A 25,090-nucleotide genomic window follows, 5' to 3' on the forward strand; every position below is an offset into this window, starting at 1 on the left:
AGCAAAGAAAGATAAACCCAGGTTGTAGGGCAGGATGGACAGCGTCTTACTCCAGCGCTAAAATAAGCCTTCTTATTAGTAAGGACACCCAACGATGTCCGAGGAAAGCAAAAAAGTGCTCTCCATGCTCTTATCTGTCCCATGAAAGTAAATAACAAGAACCCTGCCTCAGATAACTGCAAAGGAGAGTCTGCAAACAGCGTCGTACAGGTAAAGATATATAGTAGGAGTATCGCCTCTCCAAGAGATAAGCTAGGCATCACCTGCCCTGCGTAGTCTGCAAAGTCGTTCCCAGCCAGGCTGGAGCCGAGGGGGCGCAGGCCGGAGGGGATGCGGCGTGGTGGTGGCCACCGTACATCCGGGCGCGTCCGCAGCCGGCTGCGCGCTGCATAATTGGGGGGGGTGCTGAGGCGCGTTGGCTCGGCCGCGCGCTGAGAACGCTTCTCGGGGGAGGAGGCCCGGGCGCCGGCCCCTCCCACCGCCTTTTCTCCCCGGTCCTGCCCCCGGCACTCGCAGCGGGCGGCGGGCCACCGGCGAATGTGCGCGCGGACTCCGGGCACCGACGGCGGCGTGAAGACGAGCCAGCTTCCCGCTAGGACCGCGGCGGACCCGCCGTCGCCATGTGCGCCTCACCCAGCCCTCGGGGGTCCCAGGCACCGCCACCCCTGCCTCTTTTCCTCCTGTGCCTCCTCGCTGCGACGCGCCGGAGCGTGGCAGACAGCACCTCCCCAGGTGTGATGGGTGCAGGGGCCGGGGAGGGGAGGGAAGGGCGCGCGGGCAGGAGCGCGCGAGTGGCGGGCCTCGCCGTCGTGCGGGGGCCCGGGGTAGGGTTGGGGTGGGAAGAGAGGCGCCCCCGGTTGGCGAAGGCGGGTGGGGAGCGGCGGCCGCCGCCTCTTCCTATTGGCTAATCTTGGGTTACTCAGCTGAACGAGGGGACTGGGGAGGCTGGGGCTCCTCTGCTCCGTTTTATGTATCTGAAACAACAGCACCCAGCAAGTGGGGAGTGGTGAGAGTGGGGACGGTACCAGGTTTTCCTAGGTAGAAGGTTAGGGAGGTAGGTGCGTGGGTGGGGGCCGGAGCAAGGCAGCAACTGCTGATCTGCTATTGTGACAGGATTTCTGAAAGGCACACTCCCCAAGGCCAACTCCTTTCCCTTGAATCGTTAATAAGGCTCAAATATCACGTCCTTTTTTTCTACTGGCAGGTGGGTTGGCTTTGAGGATGTTTTTTAGAGCTAAGACAACATCGTAACAAAAATCAGATAAACAAAACCGCCACAACTCATAGGATTGTGTGTGTGTGTGTTTATTTTCATTTGCACCATGGAAATCAAAGTTTTTGTGTTGGTTGCTTAAGACATTTTGACGGACGGATTCATGTGCACTAACGTTACCAATGTTACCTGTCCTCTAGGGTCGCTATGAGTCGGAATCGACTCAACTGGCACTGGGTTTTTTTGGGTAACGTTACCAAAACTAACACCAAAATTGCCACCTTAGCTTCACCTATTTGTAATCAGGTAAAAGTATTTTTTATGTTGAAAGTATTCCATCTAATATGCTTTGTAATGCAAGTGCTTGTGCTATACATTTTAATGTGTTAGCAGCCAGTCGGGATGATAGAAGACCACCACCCCTGAAGCTGACAAATATTGGACACCAATAACTAAAATTGGGACATTATTCTATACAAGGTTTTCAGCCGTTCATATGAATTTATTTTCATGAGTTTATAGCATATAGATTTTTCATAATATACTATAAAAAATGGAACGGTAGTCAAAGCATAAGATTATTCATTTTCTTTATAAATGCCTCTTAAAAGGCCTAGTTGTTAACAACTTAGACAACACATTTTGAGTTGCTTCAATTTCTAAATGTTCTTCTCCCCCTGCCTAGCAACATATCTGCTTTCTGTTTGTACCACTTACGAAGAATGGCCAAGGATATTTTCCCCTCTGTCTCTCCATGATTTTTCTGTGTTCATCAGCCATGTTGTTGTTGTTGGATGCCATGGAGTCCATTCCAAGTCATAACGACCCCATGTGACAGAGTTCATCTGCCCCATAGGCTGTAATCTTTACAGAAGCAGATCGCCAGGCCTTTTTTCCCACAGAGCCACTGGGTGGGTTTGAACCTCTGACCTTCCTGTTAACAGGCACTTTAATCATTGCACCACCATGGCTTTTTTCATCCACCACACACCTCAGAATATTGCAGTTCTGAGGACCAGTGCATTCTGGGTTAGTTCTAGCACTTTGGTTCTCAACTTGGCTGTATGTTGGAATTACCAGGGGGAGCTTTCAAAAATACTGACACCTGGGTCCTTTCCTCAAAAATTTTGATTCAATTGGCCTGGGATTCAACCTGAACATCATGAGTTATAAAAGTTCCCCGTGTGACTCTAAGTGCTGCCACTGCTCTAAAATGATAAGCGTTTAGAGAGTACAAGTTATATCCAGAGCAAATCTATAAGAAGGAGGAGGAGGAAGAACAAAACAAAACAGGAAATATATCTCAAAACCAAAAAACAAACCAGTTGCCTTGTAGTTGATTCCACCTCATGGCAATCCCGTGTGTGTCGGAGTAAACTGCTCCGTGGGGTTTTCAATGGCTGTGATCTTTCGAAATTAGATCGTCAGGTCTTGATTTGAGGAGCCCAGTGAAAGTGTAAATAAATGGAATATATGAGGGTGGGGGCAGCAAATGTCTATATATGTATATAAGTACCGTCCTGATAGCTCAACTTAAGCCACAATTATGGTGTAACATGTCATATACATGGCATGAAACTTGCATCTGGTTTTAAGGCAGAATAAAAAATTGTCAGGCAACTTTAGCTGATTTTTTGGATTGCACTGATCTTCATAGGAGCCCCGGTGGCACAGCGGTTAAGAGCTTGGCTACTAACTAGAAGGTGGGCAGTTCAAATCCACCAGGTGCTCCTTGGAAACCCTATGGGGCAGTTCTGCTCTGTCCTCTGGGGTCGCTATGATTTGAAATGGACTCAACAGCAACAGGTTTTTTGTTTTTTTTTTAATTGATCTCTGTGACATTCAGTTTCCTTTCTGTTAAAGGATATTATGAAGTTTACGGGATATTTTCTATCTAGGGGCTTGGAACTACTTGGAGATAGGCGTTTCTATAAGCTAAGACTTTGAGTCAAATTTTAATATTAGTTACAATTTATCATATTTATTATGTAATAACTATGTGCCAGGCACTGCCCTAAGCAGTTTATACTCTCATGAGTTACCTTTTATTACCTTGACCTTCAGATGAGGAAAATTGGGGCTTAAATAAATTAAGTAATTACCCAAGTAAACATAATTAGTTAAGCAGTGGAGCAGGAAAATTCACATTGGTCAGCCTGTTTCCTTATGTGTGATACTCAGTTGCCTTTCTGGGCTGGCATGTACTTGGAAGTTGGAAACCACCAGCAGGGAGCAAGCAAGCACAGTGTGTGAACCTAAATGAATGATTTGAGCTGAAAGGGATGCTTGAAATACTTTGAGTCCTGGAATAAAATCAGCCTCTGGGACTCATCTTGACTGTTTTAGCCTATTTCAGTTAAACAAGAGCTGTCAAATATCTTTGTAAAGAAAAGTGTGACATATGTGGGAATATTTAAACATTCCATTATTAGTATTAGACCTGTTGCGATCGAGTTGATTCCGACTCATAGTGACCCTATAGGACAGAGTAGAACTGCCCCATAGAGTTTCCAACGAGACCTTGGGGGATTCAAACTGCCTACCTTTTGGTTAACAGCCATAGCACTTAACCACTACACCACCAGGGTTTCCATTATTAGTATTACATGGAACAAATTGGGGGGGAATGGGTCATGTTTATCTTTTGAGAAATGTCTGCATTGAGACATTTGAAGTGAACATTTTGATTTCTAGAGGACATGGCTTATATGCTTCCTTGATCAACTCCTACCTCCAGGAAACACCCTTGCCGCCACACACACCAACTGCCTAGTAATAGATGCTCTTGAAACAAACACAACCCCTTACATGTACCTGGTATTGTTAGTCGATGTCTTAGTGGAAAACTCTAGCAATTTTTAACCTATAAAGACTTCTAAATTGTTTAAAAGAATAGATTAATACTAAGCCCACTTTTAATAAGGATTAATCTGATGCAGTCAATTTTTACCCTGAATTTACCATCACATTTAAAATTACATTATGTAAACATTTGTTAAGAATTAGTTCAATTGACTCTTCTACTTCCACATCTCCTTGCCTTTCTCCTTTTCTCTCCCTGGATAGTTTAGCCCCACAAGTGGGGGAGAACAGGGGGAACGTCTTCACCTGGTGGTCTAAGGGGCCCAAAACAAGGTATCAGAAGCTGAGCCAGGCAAGGATGGGGTACATATAGGTGAGCAGGCCAGTGTGGAGTGTTAAGAGTCTGGACACAGTGAAGTGGGCGTTCCTGCAGAGGGGCAAGCCTGTGTAGAATCTCAGAGCTGAGCAGGGTGACAGGGCTTTTCTGAAACAGAGGACATCCATACGGTGTCAGAGCCCAATCAGCATATGGAGGATATCCATGCAGGAGGGGCAGACCAGCGCAGGAATTTGGAGCCTGAGTGGGGTAAGGAATCCATCTCTGTGAGGACAGGCATGGTAGTGGCAACAGGAGATTAGGTACCTACAAGAGGTTTGATCAGATAAGTAATCTAATAAGGATAATAGGACCCAAGATTTTGCCATCAAGGAAATAAAGAGTGAAAACCAGAATGAGCCCTGTGGTACTGTATTGTAATTGGTGTGCACTGTATTGTAACTTCTCAATGTGAGTTCATGACTATCGATAGATACGTAGATAAAAATGTAGATATGTAAATGTTATATGTGTAGATTATATGTACACTATATACATTTATATATATATACACATATATGTAATATGTGTACATATAAATGTGTAAAACATACATATGTTTTATGTGTGTGTGACTATGCATACATGTGTTTCTAAATCTGTCCACTGAAGGAGCAGTGGTTTCCCAGTGGCAATGAGAATATTTACTGCCTAGATCTTGAATTCTAAATACCATTTACTAAAACTAACTAAGGCTTCTTGGTGAAATGGCTGATTTCAGGGCTGGGACACAGAAAGTACAAGATAAGCCTGGGACATCTTGTGCCAGAATCCGATGAAGTGCTCAAAGAAAGATAGGTCATGTCAAAAGAATACAGACACCAGCTTGAAGCAGATTCCACTGCACTAATCTAAGAAAAATTGAGCGTAAAAATAACGATACAATCAGATTATAACCCCATGAATAAAACAGGAATTTGTGAGTACATACTGATATAAGTTAATTAAATGAATCAATTGAAAGTTTGATTAGGCAGAAAATATTACAGAGTTTCAAAGTAATTTCCGACGAAATTCTTATTGATGCAAAGGGAAAAAGAGCAACTTTACCATGGAGAAGCGCAGCGGACACACCACTTTAATAAAGTGACAATCATCCCTAAAGAGACAGGTGGAAATTGTGTGCTGTCTGATAGGATACAGTGAGAACACAGCATCCCCTCTGTGATACGGCCAAAGGTACATACCCCAAATCTAATCTTATTGTAACAATATAACTAGCCTGAAATCTTCAGATGTTTCAAGGTCATGGGACTCAGGAAAGACTGGAGCAGTTGCCAAGTGAAGGAGCCTAGAAACGTGGCAACTAATGGCAACATGTGATTCTGTAATGGAACCTTCTGCTGTAATGTACACTACAGGGACTTGTTGAAATTTAAATGGGGTATGAGGGTGAGGTGGTAACGTGGTAACGCATAAATCTCCTGATTTTAATGGTAACATTGTGATTACGTGGGAGCGTCTCCTTGGTGTAGGAAAAGCACCGTAATGTTTTAGAGAATAATGGGTCATCAGGTCAGCAACTTACTCTCAAATGGTTCAGATGGAAAATAAGTTCTTTGTTCTATACTTGAAACTCTTAGTTGGAGGTTGTTTGAGAAGAATTAGGTCAACTCTTTGTGAGGAAGCTTGAATTAGCATAGACATTAAACCACAATGATAGTTGAGAAGTGCTTATCCGTTTATGTACTCAGGTACTGTTTTCCAAAGAAGTATTTGCCCTCAAATGGAAACAAAGTATATATTGTGATGTTTGTCCTAGTCCTAATTCATAATCTTTTGAAGTTAGTTTTGTATAGTTGGACTCACATACTTCACAGTAAAAGGCAAACCTTGGAAATTAACAATTTAGGATGTGCTGACGTAGAAGAAAACTGGCACATCATGTTTTGTTAAAAATAAACTACTCCTGATAAGACATCTTTGCTCTTCATGCATAACAATGGATTTCAGGTAATATGTTGTTATGATAGAAATAATAAACCAAAAAACAAATCAGTTGCTGTTGAGTCCTTCTGACTTATGCCATCCCCATGTGCATCAGAGTAGAACTGTGTTCCACAGGGTTTTCAGTGACTGATTTTTTGAAAGTAGGTCACCCGGCCATTCTTCCAAGGTGCCTGCGTGTGGACTCGAACCAACAACTTTTGATTAACAGCAAAGGAAACATTAACAGTTTGCACCATCCGGGACTCCGTAGAAATAATAAATATCTTCAAAAATGATGCTATCCTTTACACAAAAAATACCACTTTTTCTGGTACTTTTAAGTTATTGTGGTTATTTTAACAAATGTATCTCACTCCTAAGACCACATCTTTTTATAGTCTCACATAGTTCTGAGAACTTGAAAGCAAATATAGGTGCGTCATTTGATTGATCTTGAATCCCAAAGTGCCTTCGTGATTTAGTCAAGAAACAGAGCTAGCTAATAGCTGTAACAGGGTTCCTGGTTTGCATTCCAGAACTCTATCCAGGACGTGATGCCTCTTCATAAAAGGTCTTCAGAGGGGCCCTGGCAGGAGGTGTAGTTTTAAATATATGTACCTAAACGTCCACACTTTTAAATATATGTACCTAAACGTCCACACTTTTAAATATATGTACCTAAACGTCCACACTTTTAAATATATGTACCTAAAACCATGTGGTACAAGACCTTATACCACATGGCCGCTTGAACATTGTTATCATTTTAAATAACTGAAAGGTTGGAGGTTTGAATCCACCCAGAAGTGGCTTGGAAGAAAGGCCTTAAGATCTACTTGGAAAGATCACACCCACTGAAAACCCTGTGGAGCACAGTTTTACTCTGACACACATGGGGTCACCATGAGTCAGAATCGACTGTATGGCAGTGGGTCTAATTTTTAGTCTTCCGAAGAATCAGACAGAGGTGATGGTGTAGGAAAAGCACAATAATGTTTTAGAGGATTATGGGTCATCAAGTCAGCAACTTACTCTCCAGTGGTTCAGTGGGAAAAAAGTTCTTTGTTCTATACAAAGTGCCTTTGTGATTTAGTCAAGAGAACAGAGCTAGCTAATAGCTGTAACAGGTTTGGATTAAATCAGGGCTTTGGGCTCCTGTTGACAGTTGGGGATGGATAAGTCTTTGTCTGGGTGGGTGGTACTGTGCATTGTAGGTTATTAGTGTCTCTTGTCCCTACCTACTAGCTAGCTACCAATACCACCCTCCCCCCAAATATGTCTCCAGACATTGCCAGATTTTCCCTGGGGGACAAAGTCATCCCTGGTTGAGAACCACTGAACAAGATCTAAGCCCTTTGAAAGAATAACCTGGTTGTGAAACATTTTTAAAATCCAGAGTGTTTATAAAGAGCAGAAATCTTATTCAAACTTTTGAGTTTTTATTTTTAAGAGCTTTATTTATCACAAACTTCACTGGTGAAATATCTCCAAGATCCATGTAAATTCAAAGTCCATGAGGAGGAGGCTTGAAACACAGGCATTTCCCCTGCCCTTCAAAATGTATTTTATTACAAAAATCGTATTTTGAAGGAAAGATCAATGTATAGTCTTGTATAATCAGGTTTTAAAAATAGTTTTATAAGGCTATATAAAAGTGCACATTGTTCTTTTTTTTTAACTAGCCAAAAATGGCATTCTTGACCAATATTTACCACGTTATGAAAAAATATAAAAATCTCCTATCTGGTCTATTACCTGTTCCTACCTTATAAAGTCTGACTTATAAATGGCCCCCATCTGGAGTTTATTTTCTTGACAAACCTTCCTTCTTTTATCTGTCACTACTAAACCTTCAGAGAATCTTATCTCAGTTGTTACTGACACATTGTTACACTGTCCCCCAACCCCTCAGGGACCTTCAGGCACCATGAACTCAGCTGTTCAAACTCTCTCTCGCTGGGGTATGGGACGGAGGAATCGAGGTAGCTTTACCCCTCTTTGCTTCCTCCTACTGCACTTAATGGCAAGGGTTGGGAGGACTATTATATTCCTAGAACCCAGAAATAGAACTCTAAGTGCATTGTCTATAAGCAATATTATACTTGGTGGTTAGTTTAATGCTACAGTTACGTCATAATATGGTTTAAGTGGCTTTTATAATTTGGCATCAGACCTCATGGCTGTATATATTACTTTGATGAGGAAACATATTCTGAGTTCCAAACCTGGTTTATTAAGTATTGCATTTCTGTAATAGGGATGCATATTTATAAGGCTATATAACCCATAATGGTAAAATTAAGATTTGTTAAAATAATTTAAATTATCCATATTGATAGCCCTCAATATATCTGTAGGTGAGGGAGAGAGAATGTTTATCCTAATCATCTCTTTTTCTTACACTTTTCTGTAAGTCAAGTCCAGACTCTTCCAAGGTTTTAAAGTACAGAGGAGAGCATTTTGAGGATTTAGAGAGAATGTTTATTATTAATCAGAGAGCTAGTTGAACTTGATTCTGATTTAAGTAAAAGCAAATCTTAAAACCCAGTGCAGTCGTCTTGTGTTCGTCTCTTTTTCCTTTCCCTATTTACTTCAACTAAATGGGGTCCCAATATTGAATATGTGAAAGTTACTTTAATTTTAAGTAGACATTGCGGCACATTTATTTCATTTGAAAATGCTGACAGTATAAATTATACATCACTTCTAGCAATGTGTATTTTAAAAAGGAATATGTGAAAAATATTTAAGTAAAGACTATAAATTTTGCTATTTTGCATGAAATAATAAAAGGCGTAAACGAGAATGCTGCCCATACAGCGTCTTCAACCCCCATCTCCTCTGAAGAGGGAGGAAAAAAAATCTTACCAATCTTTGGAACAACTATTACATGATGTTACTCTTGTGTTGGCATTTTTTGCCACTAACTATAAAAGAATGCCTGCTGGAAAATTTCCAGCAATGATTAAGAAAGGGGAGTTGAGTATGATAACTTGAGGAATGTGGTTTATGATTTTGGCACCATCATTCAATATTTATGCAATTTTCCTGATTCTCAGTTCTTAAGAAATGAGCTCTGTGGCGGTGACGTATTTGCCAAAGCACTGAGCTGGCCATATTGCATTTTGAAACTCCAAGTAGCAAGTCAGTGGCAGAACTTGGATTAGAACACAAAATTCCTGCCTCTCCATTTTTACTTCTTTTCGTGACTCAGCTTAATCCTTTCAGGGAAGCCTTCAGACCACATCTGCCTGGATACCCTGCCAGTTTCCTTTAACACCAGCGTTAGCTGAATCAGCCTCCTGCCAGCTGTCCTATTACTAGAAGCAATAAGGTTTACATTCTCACTTTTTTGAGTAATGTTGGCTAAACAAAGAGCCGCTGACTTTTCTATTCTAACACCTTCTGTAGACTGCCCTGCTTTCCCATTCAAGGCATTTTTGTATATTGCCTCTTAAAAGGACTTTTCCCAGACAAGGATCACAACAGTTATTCATGTATTTTTGCACTGGGACTTGTCCAGTGGAAATGGGAGCCTTAGTATGATTCATGATTTAAAGGGAATATGAAGTTAGGTACAGGTGGTGTCTGGTTAATGGATGTATGATTTTATTCTTAATATATGAATTTCCAATCGCAAGTGGTCACAATAGCTAGTATATTCTGGAACTACCCAAACTTCCTACTTCTGTAACTTGGTTTTCCTTCTCCTATTCCTTTAACTGCTATCAGCTTAGAACTGCCCACGCCAAGCCTGTGCCCCTGTCTCTCCTTGTTCTAATGCAGGTCCCAGGTAGGCACTTCCGTAGCTGGTCCTGGTAATAAGCAATGGGATAAGGGCCCCAGCCTTAGAACCCATCTCCGTGGCATTATCTTCGTCCTCATTGCACCTCACTAGTCCCTCAAGGATGTAGATCAGGTTTCACACCCTGTAGCTCATGCACTAACTTATATAAAATACACAGGCTAGTTATAGTCAATACTATGAATGGGGGCTACTCTGATACCTTAATGCCTCTTTTAATCACAAGTCGTGGGCCTGAATTTCTATTGTGATTCATGTAGCCCTCTATGGACCACATTTATTTAGCTTTATACTCCTCATCAGCATCAAGTACGTATGGTGTTTAAGTAAAATAAGAATAAGAATGATAAGAAGCATTTGTTTAGCTTCTGTAACTCTCATTGTTATGGGTCATAATAATGTCGTACAATCTGAAAAGGGTTATGGACTTGTTTCAGGGGGTAAAGAGTTTGGTGAGAACCCCAAGACTGACTTCTGTTGTGCAGTAGGCTAGTCAAAGAAAGGAGAAATCCCTAGCAAGCTTATGTTTTGCCGGCTTCACAGAAGAGATGATGTAATAGAACAACTCTTTCCTTCCTGTGCACCTCCTCCCAGCTTCCTGTCCATAAGTGAATAGCATCTGTTTTGGTCTTCCTGTGATATTTTCTCGTTAATATAACCTCCAAATGAGCTATGCCCAAGAATAAAAAAAAAAAGAATCTTCATCATGAAAAAAATGTTAACGAGAACCTATTTGGTGTTACGAAGAGCTAGAGTAAGAGGGAGAAGATATGAATATGAATGAATGAATATTGAATATGAGTGGAAGCAAGGTTTTGTATTTCTCATAGCCCAGATGGAAACTCAGGACATAATTTCCTATATAATCATTGTCAGAAAGAAATATGACACTTTAGGCATGTTTTAGTCATAGGGGTATTTTATGGGAAAGTGCATTCCGGCTTCTAAAGCAGAATTAGAGATGATTAAATCTTTGGAACCAGCTTATTAGAGAGTTGGATTCTGGCTGGGTAGATTTTTTTATTAGGCAATCTTGTAAACACTGTGTGAATTGCCAAAGCAACAAAAGGGATTGCTAACTTTGATAACATTTTTCATACATATAGGAAAAGGAGGGCAGTAGGAATCTTGCCTTGCACCCTTACACTAGGAGTAACTTTCAGAGTAGAGTGTAAAAAACATGTGAAATAAAAAAAGGGCCCAGATTTCATTTCAATTGAATTGAGTAGTTCAAAGAATATAGCCAGGTTTACCATAGTTAAGCCTTTTCTCTCCTCTCTGACTTGTTTGATAGAATTGTGGTAGTTTTTCTGGGAGGGAAAATCTGATGCCCTAAAGTCAAAGGCATAGCAGTAGGAGTAAAATAATAACAGTAAAAATAATACAAATAAGAAGGTTTGATGAGAGGGGAGAGGTGGGAGCGGAAACCTTGTTTTTTTTTAATAAAAGTTTTCAAAAGAATGGGCAAGAGACTGAAGAAAACAGGAAGTCAGTTATAGGCCTAGGGCGTGCTGAACTGTAGCCATTGCTGGAAAACAAATACCGAACAGACTCTCGCTATGCGTCCGTTTTAACATCTCATCCTCTAGTGCGCAGGTCTTGGTATTTTGTTCTTTTTTCATACTTGTTGTTATGATCTCTCTGTCCCTCTTGAATCAGCTTGATGGCAACAAGTTTGAGAACAAATAGCACTTGCAGAAAGTCATAAAAATATCCTACCCAAAAAAAAAAAATTAATGCCATTCAATGAGTCAACAACGGTGCCATGGGAAAACAAGCAAAGTACTGCAAACTAAAACTCAGCTCTGGATGAGATACCACTTTCTCATTAACAGCTTTGGATTCCAGTGTTGAAAAGGAATCTCAGTTAACCTGCTTTAGTAGCAATATTAAAACAAAAGTATAAATAGAATGTAAATATTTTAAACATACTTATTAAATCAGTTATTAGTGTTTTCCCCAATTATATGCCCAGGCCTCTGTATTTCCTTCCTTTCATATGCATGTTGTTGAGATCTCTCTGTCCCTGCAAAATCAACCTGATGGCAGCAGGTCTGGTTTGGGGGATTTCTGTTCCTCTTTTCATTGTTCTTTGTTTTCTCATCTTCTCTCTCTGCCTCATGTCTTTCCCTTTTCTGGCACTTTTATTAATTCCTAAATGTCTTAGTTAATTTATGTTTTGTAGGAAATAACTCTAAGTTTAGGATAAGAAAACGAACATTTTTCTAAAAAGCTACTGATGTAAATCTGTAGGAGTTTTTAGGTTAAAAAGAGCGTAGAAAAAATTGGAAATTTGGTCACATTAAATAGCCTAAGATATTTCTGAAATCTTCGCATTATAGAAGACCTTGTTAACCAAAGCTTCCAGGAAACATTATTTTTTCATTAACATACACAACAGCATTTTAACTGTTGAGCCTGGCTTTTACGTTATCATTTAGATCATTTCGATAAGAATATTAATCCCGTGTTCTTTCTCTCACAGGTTCACCTTTTACAAGTCTGCCTGCCAGAGAAGAAATGATGGCAAAATACTCTAACCTTTCCTTGGAGATTCATAACATATCACTGACTGGTAAATGCATTATGTTTTGAATAATATGATGCCAAAATAAGTTTTGGTTTGTTTTTAGTTAAGCTAGTTCTTTTTGCTTCATAAAATGCTGTCAATCCCCGCTTGTGGTTTTGTAGGAGAAACTTCAGTACCTTCTATAGTTATAATGTAGTATGATGAGAATCTAAGTCCTCTGAGAGCAGAGAGGAGGAAGCTATTCTGACTTGGTAGAGCTAGAAAAGGTTCTCAAGAAGAAGGGACCCCTGAGCGGGGGAGGATTAGTTTAGTTTGCAGAGTCTCTTAGGTTTTCATCAATTTCTGCTCATTATAATCACTCTGCATTGAGAGGAGAATTCATGCATTCCCTGGAAGACCCTGAGCCAGAGAAAAATTAATGATATCGAATGAGTCAATGACAGTGCCATTGAGAAACAAGCAAAGTGCTCCGAACTAAAACTCAGCTCTGGGTAGGAATACCACTTGCTCATTCGCAGTTTTGGACTCCAGTGTTGCAAAAGTAATCTCAGTTAACCTGATTTAGTAACAATATTAAAATAAAAGTATAAATAGAATGTAGGCATTTTAAATATGTTAAGTCAATTATTTGTTTTTTCCCCCAGTTAGTTATATGCACAGTCTTTGTCTCTAGTCTTAAGAGCTATTGTTTTATTTCTATTTAATATGAATAAAACATGGGTTTTTTCCCCACATTGATACCTATGGAATGTTTGCACTGAGCTTTTTGTTAGAGTATTTTTGTGACTTTGTGCAAATCCTATTTAGTCCCAAGTATCCCTATGTCAATATTTGGAGTTCATTCTTACTTTTAAAAGTATATACATTTCTTTGTTGTTGTTTGTTCTTTTTTCTTTTCATATTCTAGTTTTTGTTTACCTCTGTTAGGGTGAAATGTTTCTTTAAGAGAGATTCATGTGAAAACATAAGTTTGCAAATTCTTTGACCAACCTGGCAGTGTGGGCAGCATCTCACTCCTCTTTACCCAGCACAGCTGTAGGCTGGGAAACAAACGGTCAGTTTCCCAGGGCAAGAACAAAGAATGGAGGTTTTAATCAATGCCAGACTGGTTATAGATTTACTTAACCTGCCTGGGGAGCCATGGTGGCGCAGTGGTTAAAGCACTTGGCTGCTAAGCAAAAGGCCGGCGGTTCGAACCCACTAGCCTCTCTGTGAGAGAAAGATTTGGCGGTCTGCTTCCTTAAAGATTTACAGCCTTGGAAACCCTATGCTGGCAGTTCTGCTCTGTCATATAGGGTCAGTGTGAGTTAGAATCAACTCTTCAGCAGTGGGTTTTGGATTTAACCTTTTTGGAGGGCTTAAATCCAGATACTCTTACTCTGATAAAAAAAAATGAACCAAACCCAGTGCCCTGTAGTCGTTTCCAGCTCCTATCGACCTTTTATAGGACAGAGTAGAACTGCCCCATAGAGTTTCCAAGGAGCGCTTGGCAGATTCAAACTGCCCACCCTTTGGTTTGCAGCCACAGCACTTAAACACTACACCACCAGGGTTTCCCTTAATCTAATAGTGCTTTTAAAACCAGTATTCCTCCTATGACAAAGGTATGTTGCAACAGAATTTTGAAACTTTGGATCTGTGAGTTGAGAACTAGATGCTGAATTTTCACGTAGATTCTTCCTCTGGCTGCATCCTTGCATCAAAACGTTTGGTTTTAGGAGCAGCCTTTGCAGATATGTAGAATTCAGATTTGAAGATTGTACTCAGGATTATCAGGGGGTTTCTTTATGATAGGGTTTCTTCTTACTGTTGTCACTAGGTTTTTTAATCTACTTCTTCCTGAATGGAATGCTTTCATATTGTCCTGTCATCGTTTACATATGCCAGTATCAGTGGATATTATTGTTCATGTTATCTGTAAATAACACAATATTGTTCTTATCCTTTCCTCTTTCCCTCTGGGCATTTTAGAAGTTTATTTCCTTGTTAGGATAAAATGTTTCCTGTAGAAAGATTCAAACACAATACATACTTTGCAAATTTAGGGACCAGCCTGACGACATTGGCCCAGCTCTTCATATACTTACTTGAAAATGCTTGAAATTGGGAAACAAAGGGTTGTGTTATTGGGAGAATGATAACATAGCCTTTGGTTCATGAAAGTCTAGTTGCTTAGTGATTTTATGTGTTTAAAATGTTGCTAATTATTTACTTCACAAACAGGTGGTAATTTATACCATGTGTGTATTTACATCTAATCGTCTTAACGACCCTGTGAAGCAGGTACTAATATTATTTGTAATTTGCAGATGCGAAAGCGGGGCACAACTAAATTCAGTCACACGGGTGGTACCTGGGTTTTTAACCCAGGCGCTTTGATGTCAGAGCGTGCTATTAACCATTATGCATTCAGCCTTTCTCAGTGCCCAGTTATTCATACCTTTTAACAAACAGTATTATTAAAACAATTACACCTCTTTAAAATAAATTGACATTACCTTTAAAATAATGTATTCAAAAATTATGAAAACAAAAGCTGTTTTAATTGTCTTATTCCTAGACTGGTTAGTCTTAGGAATTTCATTTGCTGGTGTTATGAATATTATTTGTGAAAGTATAATTGAATTTACTTTCACAAATAATAAATAAATTTTTATAATGAATAAAAATTTTTCCTCTCTGATATCACTGGATTTGTCAAACTGATCTTTTGATAACAGAGTGTTTTTACACCACTGTGTTGGATTTCCCAATCTCAGAATTTGGAATTCATTGTGTTTCTGCAATTAGAGTATTACTATAGCGTTACTTTTATTTTTTCTTTTCCTTGACCTATTTTAGAGTTTGGTGTCTCAATCAATGTGTTATAGTTTAACCAAAGAGGTTACAATCAAAACAACAGGCTGTAGTTTTCTTGACCAGCCTGGTAATGTTGGTGTATTGACCCAGTGGCACGTTTTTATTTACCATGTTCAGACACAGCTGCTAGTCTGGCAAAGTGCTGGTCAGCAAAGAGGTAGAGTAAGCAGACCCTGGAGGTGCAGATATGCAGAAAAATGCAGTGTAAGGCTTGGGATGATTACTTACGGTGAGGAAAGGCAGCCATGTTGCCTAGACCTAGCCAGGCAAAGGTGTGGGTTAGGGCTTCTCAAACTCCAGGGTCAAGTGCATGATCAATGCAGTTGAGAATAGAAAAAAAAGGGTGAGTCCTTTGCATTTGGCTACTCAGCGCTTTATTGGACAGAATATTCTAGAATGACTTGAGTGAAGTGGCGATGTTTATGATGCTTCTCAGAAGCAGACTACCAGTTACTAAATAAAATGTAAAGACTGTTGATGTGCAGAGAAAAATGTGTGAGTCCTAACATTCACAGAGAATGAGAGAAAGAGAAGATGGAAGAGAGACCCAGCATGGCAGCACAAGTGGCAGTAGCTGCAAGCAGGGATTCTCCATATTTTGGAATGGTTAATTCTTTATTGTGGGGGAAATGTGCCCATTGTAGGATGTTTGGTAGCATCTCTAGCCTCCACCCACTAGATGCGAATAAAACCAAAAAACCAAACCCAGTGCAGTCGAGTCAATTCCGACTCATAGCAGCCCTATAGGACAGAGTAGAACTGCTCCATAGAGTTTCCAGGGAGCTCGTGGCAGATTCGAACTGCCAACCCTTTGGTTAGCAGCCGTAGCACTTAGCCACTACGCCACCAGGGTTTCCAGATGCAAATAGCACTTCCTAAGTTGTGACAACCAAAAACGTCTCAAGACATTGCTAACTGTCCATTGAGGAACAAAATCACCCCCTGTTGAGAACCACGACTTTACCCATAAAAAAGATAGCTGTGTAATTCCCCCCCATCCATGCATCATGTGAAGATGGATTATTTAATATTCACTTGGTTTTATCATTTAATAAAAAAATCTCACCAAAAAGTTAGATGGTGGTACTGAGTAACAGATGCCAGTCCTGCTATCAGAAATGGGACAGGGAACCTGGTCCATTCTTCCCGTCTCCTCCCTCCCTCCTGATGATGATCACATTCTGTCATTGAGAATTCAGTCAAAAGCTATGAATTCAAGAAAGTACATGTAGAGAAGTACTGTTTCTTTTTTTGTACTACGCATTTGATGTTTTTATTAACTTTTAAATATATAAGTAAAAGTAAATTCATTCTTTTTTAATATTGAAATACTATTTTATTTCCAGAAATATCATGAATTAGAGAATCTTTAAACCCTCCTGCCACACCTAGAAATTCCAGATAAAATATGCCAAACATTCTTTTAACTCTATAGCTAAGCTCACAAAGAAGGAAAGATAATTTACAATAGCCAAAACTGGCAAACAGGGCAGTGACCTATGAGTTGATGACATGTTAGGTTTCCCTGTTTCTGTAGCCAAGGCACTTGGGTTTTAAGAGTCACAGAGATACAAGAATCAAGACTGAATCCATGCAAGGAGGGGAGTTGGCACTGCTAACCCTTCAAAAGCTGATCCTTTGTAGGCTATAAACATAGTAGAAGATTTGACCTCGGTCTTAGAAAAAGGAAAAACAAAAATCAGCTGACCAGCACAAAATGATAAGTTGGCTTCTTCATTTCAGCCTTAACCTGCATTAAAAACCAAAGACTTTCCTGAGTATTCAAAGAAATGGGCCTGCCCTCGCACAGGCTTAGATTTCACATTTGTATTACCTGCCAGAGACAGGAGCCTCAAAATTGAGAAATACCAGAACGGTCCTTAGCAGATGGTACTTTGCCAGGAAAACAGATGCAAAAGATCTGTGGAAGGATGCATTATCCACCCTGGCTGTGCAGTCCCTGCTGAGGATATGCTCACAGACAGAATTATAAAAACACTGGACCGCTCAGAGTCAGCTAAGGAGCAGTAGGATTAGACGTTCTGGAACTTCAGATCCTAGAAATAAAAGGTAGGAGCATAAAAAAAGGTAACAAAAAGAAAACAAACAAACATTTTACTATCAGAAAACATAAAGCCATTTTGAAAAATAGCCAAATAGAACTTCTGAATATAAAAATTAAACCTTTTTATAGATGAAAGCAAAGCTACCTTGACTACACACCCCTTCAGTCTCTGTCTCCTCTTTTCCATAGGTAATCCCAGTTCGGTGTGTGTTTCTTTCCCATTAAAAAAAAAAAAAGTTGCTATCGAGTAGTATTCCAACTCAGAGTAGAACTGCCCCATAGTGTATCCAAGGCTGTACATCTTTACGTAAGCCAACTGCCACATCTTTCTCCCATGGAGAAATGGATTCGAACCATCGACCTTTAGGTTAGCAGCCAAGCACTTCGCAGCTGCGCCACCAGGGCTCCTTTTCTTTCCTGTGCTTTACATCTATGTGTATGTTTCCAAAGAAACTAGTATTTTTTAATATTAATAGTATAGGAATGTATATATTATTCTGGAAAATGTTTATTTTCGTTCAACTTAGTTGAATGAAAAAGGTCACCACCTTAATCATATTGCAAATTCCTATGCACTATACTGTTTCTGTACTGACTAATCCAATGTTTTTCGAACTTTTTAGTATTTCTGTACTGACTAATCCAATGTTTTTCGAACTTTTTAGTATAAGACCATTATTATAAGAGCTCAAGAAAAGGTTTAAACACAGGAGAAAACATTCTTTGATTGTTATAAGGGTGGGGAGGGAGGGAGGGAGAGGGGTATTCACTAGCCAGTAGACAAGAATTATTTTAGGTGAAGGGAAGGACAACATGCAATACAGGGGAAGTCAGCACAACTGGACTAACCCAGAAGCTGAGAAGTTTCCTGAATACAACCAAACCCTTCGAGGGAGAGAGTAGCAGGGGCGGGGACCTGGGGACCATGATTTCAGGGGACATTTAGGTCAATTGATATAACAAAGTGTATTAAGAAAATATTCTGCATCCCACTTTGGTGAGTGGTATCTGGTGTCTTAAAAGCTAGCAAGCGGCCATCTAAGGTGCATCAATTGGTCCCAGGCCACCTCGGGCAAAGGAGAATGAAGAGCACCAAAGACACGAGGAAAATATGAGCCCAAGAGAAAGAAAGGGCCACATAAACCAGACTCCATCAGCCTGAGACCAGAAAAACTAGATGGTGCCTGGCTACCACTAATGAGTGTCCTGACAGGGAATGCAACAGAGAATCCCTGTTGGAGTAGGAAAAAAGTGGGATGCAGACCCCCAATTCTAGTAAAAAGACCAGACGTAATGGTCTGGCTGATACTGGAGGGACCCCGGAGGTCACGGCCCCCAGACTCTCTGTTAGCCCCAAAACTAAAACCGTTCTTGAAGCCAGCCCTTCAGACAAAGATTAGACTGGACTGTAAGACATAAAATGATACTGGTGAGGAGTGTGCTTCTTAGCTCAAGTAGACACATGAGACTATGTAGGCAGCTCCTGTCTGGAAGTGAGATAAGAAGGAAGAGGGGGGACAGGAGCTGGTTGAATGGATACAGGAAACACAAGGTGGAGAGAAGGAGTGTGCTGTCACTTTGTAGGGAGAGCAACTAGGATCACATAACAATGTGTGTCTAAGTTTTTGTGTGAGAAACTGACTTGAATTGTAAACTTTTACTTAAAGCACAATGGGAAAAAAAAATTTTTTTAAGTGCTGCCCAAGGCAAAAAATACACGTTACCTTGTACCTTGGTATACCACCTACACGTGTATACAAACTCATACTGAAACAAAATGTCCTTCAGGCAATACCTTTATTTAATGTGTGTTGTACTCTGATAATTTCTTGTTCCTTCTGCTCTAATCCATTAAAAAAAAAAATCTGGTCGTAACTACTAAACTGATTTTATGATCTACTAATAGGTTTTACCTTGCAATTTGAAAAATTACATTTTATTACATTAATTTCTTGTTTTTTTCCAGCATCAGTAACACATTTTTAATTTTTAAAACATTATTGTGTGTGTGTGTGCATGTAATTGTAATTTGTTTTAATAATACTGTTAAAAGGTATATATAACTATGTATATAGTTGTTAGGTTCCATTGAGTCAGTTGCAACTCATAGTAACCCTACGTACAATAGAATGAAACAGTGCTTAGTCCTCCATCATTCTCACAATCATTGCTATGTTTGAGCCCCTTGTTGCAGCCACTGTGTCAATCCGTCTCGTTGAGGATCTTCCTCTTTTTCACTGACCCTCTGCTTTACCAAGCATGATGTCCTCTGGAGACTGGTTTCTCCTGATAACATGTCCAAAGTACATGAGACAAAGTCTCACCATCCTCTTTTCTAAGGAGTATTCTGGCTGCACCCCTTCTCCTCACTTATCTATTGTCTCATTATCAAACACTTCATATTTATGACAATAATAAAAAATCTAACTGACTATCTTGCACATTTAACAACAGACGTCTGGCAGTAACAAATGCCAAGATATGAGGCAAAAGTAACGCTAGCTTTGATGGTTAAGGTTACGTGTCTGCTTGGCTGGGTAGTGATTCTCAAGGATATGGTATTTTGTAATGATGTAATTTGGCAGTTATGTAATGATGTAGTCATCCTCCATTTTTGTGTAACACCAGTTTCGCATAACAACTTGGTCTTTGCAGTGGGAGGAGAGGTTGTACTTCTTCCAAGGCAGATTTGTTTGTTCTTCTGAGAGTCTGTGGTATATTCAGTAATCTTCGCCAACACCATAATCAATTCCTCGGTCTTTCTTATTCATTGTCGAGCTTTGGCCTGCATATGAGGCGATTGAAAATACCATGGCTTAAAACAGGTACATTTTAGTCCTCAAAGTGACATCTTTGCTTTTGAACACTTTAAAGAGGTCTTTTGCAGCAGATTTGCCCAATGCACTGTGTCGTTTAATTTCTTGACTGCTCCTTCCATGGGTGTTGATTGTGGATCCAAGTAAAATGAATCCTTGACAACTTCAATCCTTTCTCCACTTACCATGATTTTGCTTATTGTTCCATTTGTGAGGATTTTTGTTTTCTTTATGTTGAGGTATAATCCGTACTGAAGGCTATAGTCTTTGATCTTCATCAGTGAGTGCATCAAGTCCTCTTCACTTTCAGCAAGCAAAGTTGTGTCATCTGTATATCACAAGTTGTTTGAGTCTTCCTCCAATCCTGATGCTGCATTCTTCTCTATGTAGCCAAGCTTCTCAGATTATTTGCTCAGCATACAGATTGAATAGGTATGGTAAAATGATACAAACTTGATGCCTACCATATATATGTACGTATGTGTATACATATAGACATATGTATATGTATGCATGTGTATATATGTATTTTTTTCTTAGACTTTTTTTTTTTTTAATCAAATTCCATAAAATGCACTGTTGGGATTTTGACTGATTTTTTCATTGAATTTATAGATTAATTTGGAGGGTTAATGTTTTTACAGTATTGTATTTAGTTCTGTGATTTAGATTTCATTTGACTTAGGGTATCTATTACAGTTAATCTTAATTGTAGTATTCATATTTGAATAATATCTCCCCTGCCAGCATGAACAATTTTTAATTCACCTCTGTATCCCATATAGTATATAAAAGTACTGAACAAGTTTGTTTTGGCTAATAAATCAATCAACCATATAAGACAAAAACTTCCTATACAATTCCCATCTCCTTTAGGCAGAGTTTTAGTAAACCTAAACTTTCAGTCTAAGGCAGGTGCCTTATCTATCTGAAGAAAGTGAGAGTGGGCATATAGATTCAGTATTTTAAAGCCTGTATTCGGAGCCACTTTGATTATCCAGATCAGTTTAAAAAAATTCATTGAGAGCCTGACATACAAAGGTGAGTATGATTGACTTATCCTCCCCCCCACCCTTTTCATAGAGTTTATGTTCCAGAGAGGAGAGACGATGAATAAGTAAACAAAGTAATTGAAAAGATAATGTCAGACAGTGCTAAGTGCTGGGAAGAAAATAAGTCAAGCTGGTGTGATAGAGAGTGACTGTTCGGCAAACAACTTTAGAAAGGCTGCCTGACCGTATCTGAGGGCTTATGCGAGGTGACTCAGGTTGGAGCTGGCCATATTGATAGCAGCTGAGGTGGAGTGGGGGCGTAATTCAATCAATCATGCTTATGCAGTGAGACCCCAGTAAAGGTTCTGGACACAGAAGCTTCATGGACTTCCTGGTTGTGGAAAGACATGGATGCATATAGGAGGATAGGATGTGTCCCCTTTTTGGGACATAGAAGCTCTGTGTTGGGAACTCTCCCAGACCTTGTCTTATGCTCCTTTTCATTTGTATCCTTTTAGCTATAATAAAACTGTAATACTTGGGAGAAGAGTGAAAATGACAAGGATCAGGAAGCAGTGTCCTTGTGATATTTTACAGATTTAAGATTTATTTTTTATTCAAAGGAGTTATTTTATAAAGCCAGTTCAATCCCGTATGAAAAGAAATATAGCATTAATGGAGCAACAGCTTGTTAAAAAGAGGACTGATGGCTTTGTTTTTATGTAGGGTTGCTAGCCTTGTGTTAGTATGGCCGTCTAACTGTTTCTGTAACTTTTCTGTAAGTTCCATCTGTATTTTAGGGTGTAACATTAAATCTCTAAGGAGACCTGGTTAAGAACTCAGCTGCTAACTGAAAGGTGGGCAGTTCAAATCCACCAGTTCCTCTGTGGGAGAAAGATGTGGCAGTCTGCTTCCTTAAGGATTACAGCCTTGGAAACCTTGTGGGGCAGTTCTGAGTCAGAATTGACTTGATGACAATGGATTTGGTTTGGTTTGCTTTTAACAGGAGACCTCACTAACTTCAGCAGTGCAGTGAAGGAAAGGTCAGGCTCATGAGCCACCTTGTTTCCTAGCCCTCCTTCAATCAGAGCTGCCTCATCTCATCTCACCATTAAAAGTGTTTTATATATTTTAGTGCACTTAATTCTTTTTAAATAAGAGTTTCTGTTTTTAGAACACATTTATAAACACTATCCTATGCAAGGAATTTTAATGATCTTTTTCCATTTTTTTTTTTTTTAATAAAAGAACATAGTAGATTGCGGTTCTAAAAGATACATTTCCTAAATGGACCCACTAAAGCTTAAACATTGTCATTTCGCAGCAAATTGCTTAAAGCTCCATATCGTTTCTTTAATCTAATTATGAAAATAAGAGAACATTTAGACATATATAAATTACCGTATGATTTTAAATCTTAGGCTGGGTTCTCTAGAGAAGCAAAACCAGTAAAGCATATAAATATATCAAGAGAGATCAAGATTTATATCAAGGAAATGGCTCACTCAGTTGTAGAGGCCGGAACATACCAAGTCCATGGGTCAGGTTAGAGGCTTCTGGAGATAGGAAGGCAAGACCGCAAGGCTTCTGATTCCCGTAGTTGCAGGGGCTGGCGAACCCAAGATTGTCAGGCCGGAGAGCTGGACTTTTTCTCACAGGCTGTGAAGATCGGTGAATCCCAAGATTGGCAAGTAACCTGCTAGCTGAAGTTCCAAGAACCAGAGGTCAGACGAACAAGAGGCAGCTGCAGGATCCAGAGACGGCAAAAGCCAAAATGCCCACTTATATTCAAATGCAGGCTATGTTCCCAAGGAAACTCCCTTTCAACTGATTGGCTACTCACAGCAGATCCCACCATGGGGGCGATCACGTATAAACACTGAGAATCATGGCCCAACCAAGTTGACACACAGTCTTAATCATCACAAGTAGTCTCTTTAAAGTATAGTTCAGGAACTGAACAAATGATTACATCCTTACAGTGTGGATGTCATGGATGTTTTTGCAGTACCCTAGCACCGGAAAAATGCATTTCAGTTGTGCAGTATTAGGAAAATTGAAATATTATCTGTTGGGTTTACATTAGTTTGCTGGTTAACCACAAAATATTTTCATGTTAGAGGTAGAACTTTTAAAAATATTTTTGATGGTGTCATTTCCCTGAGTGGAAGGAAAGCAAGCTACAGAAGCCCCTGCAGAGTATTACGTGCAATAGTGAAATTGAGGATGGCCTGCCACAGAGGCTACATTGCAGTTTTAATTACATAAAAAAGTGTTTTGTTGTAAATATGAATATTTAAAATGAGCTAGTCATGCCATTCATTTACCATCACTTTGCTATATTGCTGCATATAAATTTGTATCATCTTCTATTACTATTTTTTTTTTTTTTTTCATTTAAAGTCTAGGTTCAGTAATTGAAAGTGATAAAGAAGTTAATTCCATTGTCATGAGAATGTTTTATCTTTGAGAGTTGCTGTGCACTGTTGGTTATGAGAGTCTGGACTCAGCCACACCTGAATTTGAGAGTCAGTGCTCTTATTTTCTTGATGGGTGATCTTGGGCAAGATAGTCAATCTCTCATTGCTACAGCTTCCTCATCTATAAAGTAGGGATAACAACAATGGGACTTACCTTATAGGACTGTGAAGATTAAATGAAATGATCAACATGTAACTCTAGCATGATACATGATAGCTTTTATTACATTACCCCAATAAAATGAATGATGACAGGGAGTGAATGGGCATTTATTGAGCAATTTCTGTGTTATATTACTAGTACTTTTCTTATGATAGCTCTTTTAATCCTTTCTATAGTCTCATAAAATATGTAATTTCCCATTTTACACATGAGGAAACTGAGGTGTCTGATAAAAAGATGCCTTGTTTTGCAGATGAAAAGTACCTAATCAAGGTAGTTAAACTATCTGAGGTCTACTTTAGAAGCACAACTTTGGTGTCATTATAGAAAGTAGATGGAGGAAGGGAAATTGTAGCTAAGAGAAATTAGGAGGTAATTTGCCTAGTTCTGGTGAAAGATATTGAAGCCCTTTTCAATCAACTCATATGCATGCAAAAGCTAGATATTGAAAAAAGAAGATAGAAAAAGAATTGATACATTTGAACTGTGATGGTGGTGAAGAATACTGAATATACATACTGTGGATTGCCAGAAGAACAAATACATCAGTATTAGAAGAAATACACCTGGAATGCTCTTTAGAAGTGAGGATGGCAAGACTTCAGATCACTTACTTTGGACACATCATCAGGAAAAACCAATTGCTAGAAAAGTACAACAGGTTCAGTAAAGTAGAGTCAGCAAAAACAAGGGAAATCCTCAATGAAATAGACACAATAGCCAGAACAATGAACTCAAACATACCATTGATCATGAAGGTGGCGCAGGACTGGGCAGTGTTCTGTTCTGTTTTATAAAAAGTCACCATGAGTCAGAGCCGATTTGATGGCAACTAATAACAGGGCCGCTGTGAGTTGGAATCAACTCAATAGCAGCAGGTTTGGTTTAATAACAACATAATAAGGCGAGTCGAAGAATACTGGATGAATTTGACCGATATTTCAGAAGTAGAAAAACTGAATTCTACTGAAGGTATTTGGTATTATCGGTGAGAGGAAAGAAAGGTTAATGGAATCTGCATTGGATGTATTGAGCTTGAAGTAGATAACTATGTTTAGTT

General features: G+C 39.4%; 1 protein-coding gene across 1 annotated transcript in view; it reads left to right on the plus strand.

The window, feature by feature from the left end:
* The first annotated feature begins 540 nt into the window (after positions 1-540).
* The window catches only part of EMB (embigin), a 45,199-nt gene continuing 20,649 nt past the window's right edge, over positions 541-25,090 (plus strand). Inside the window, exons 1-2 of the mRNA XM_010588135.3 lie at positions 541-732; positions 12,611-12,700. Coding sequence (XP_010586437.2) covers positions 621-732; positions 12,611-12,700 — 202 coding nt within the window. The 5' untranslated portion in view covers positions 541-620. The remainder of the gene's footprint in view (positions 733-12,610; positions 12,701-25,090) is intronic.

Source organism: Loxodonta africana, chromosome 2, assembly GCF_030014295.1.
Source record: "Loxodonta africana isolate mLoxAfr1 chromosome 2, mLoxAfr1.hap2, whole genome shotgun sequence".
Classification (NCBI taxonomy): domain Eukaryota; kingdom Metazoa; phylum Chordata; class Mammalia; order Proboscidea; family Elephantidae; genus Loxodonta; species Loxodonta africana.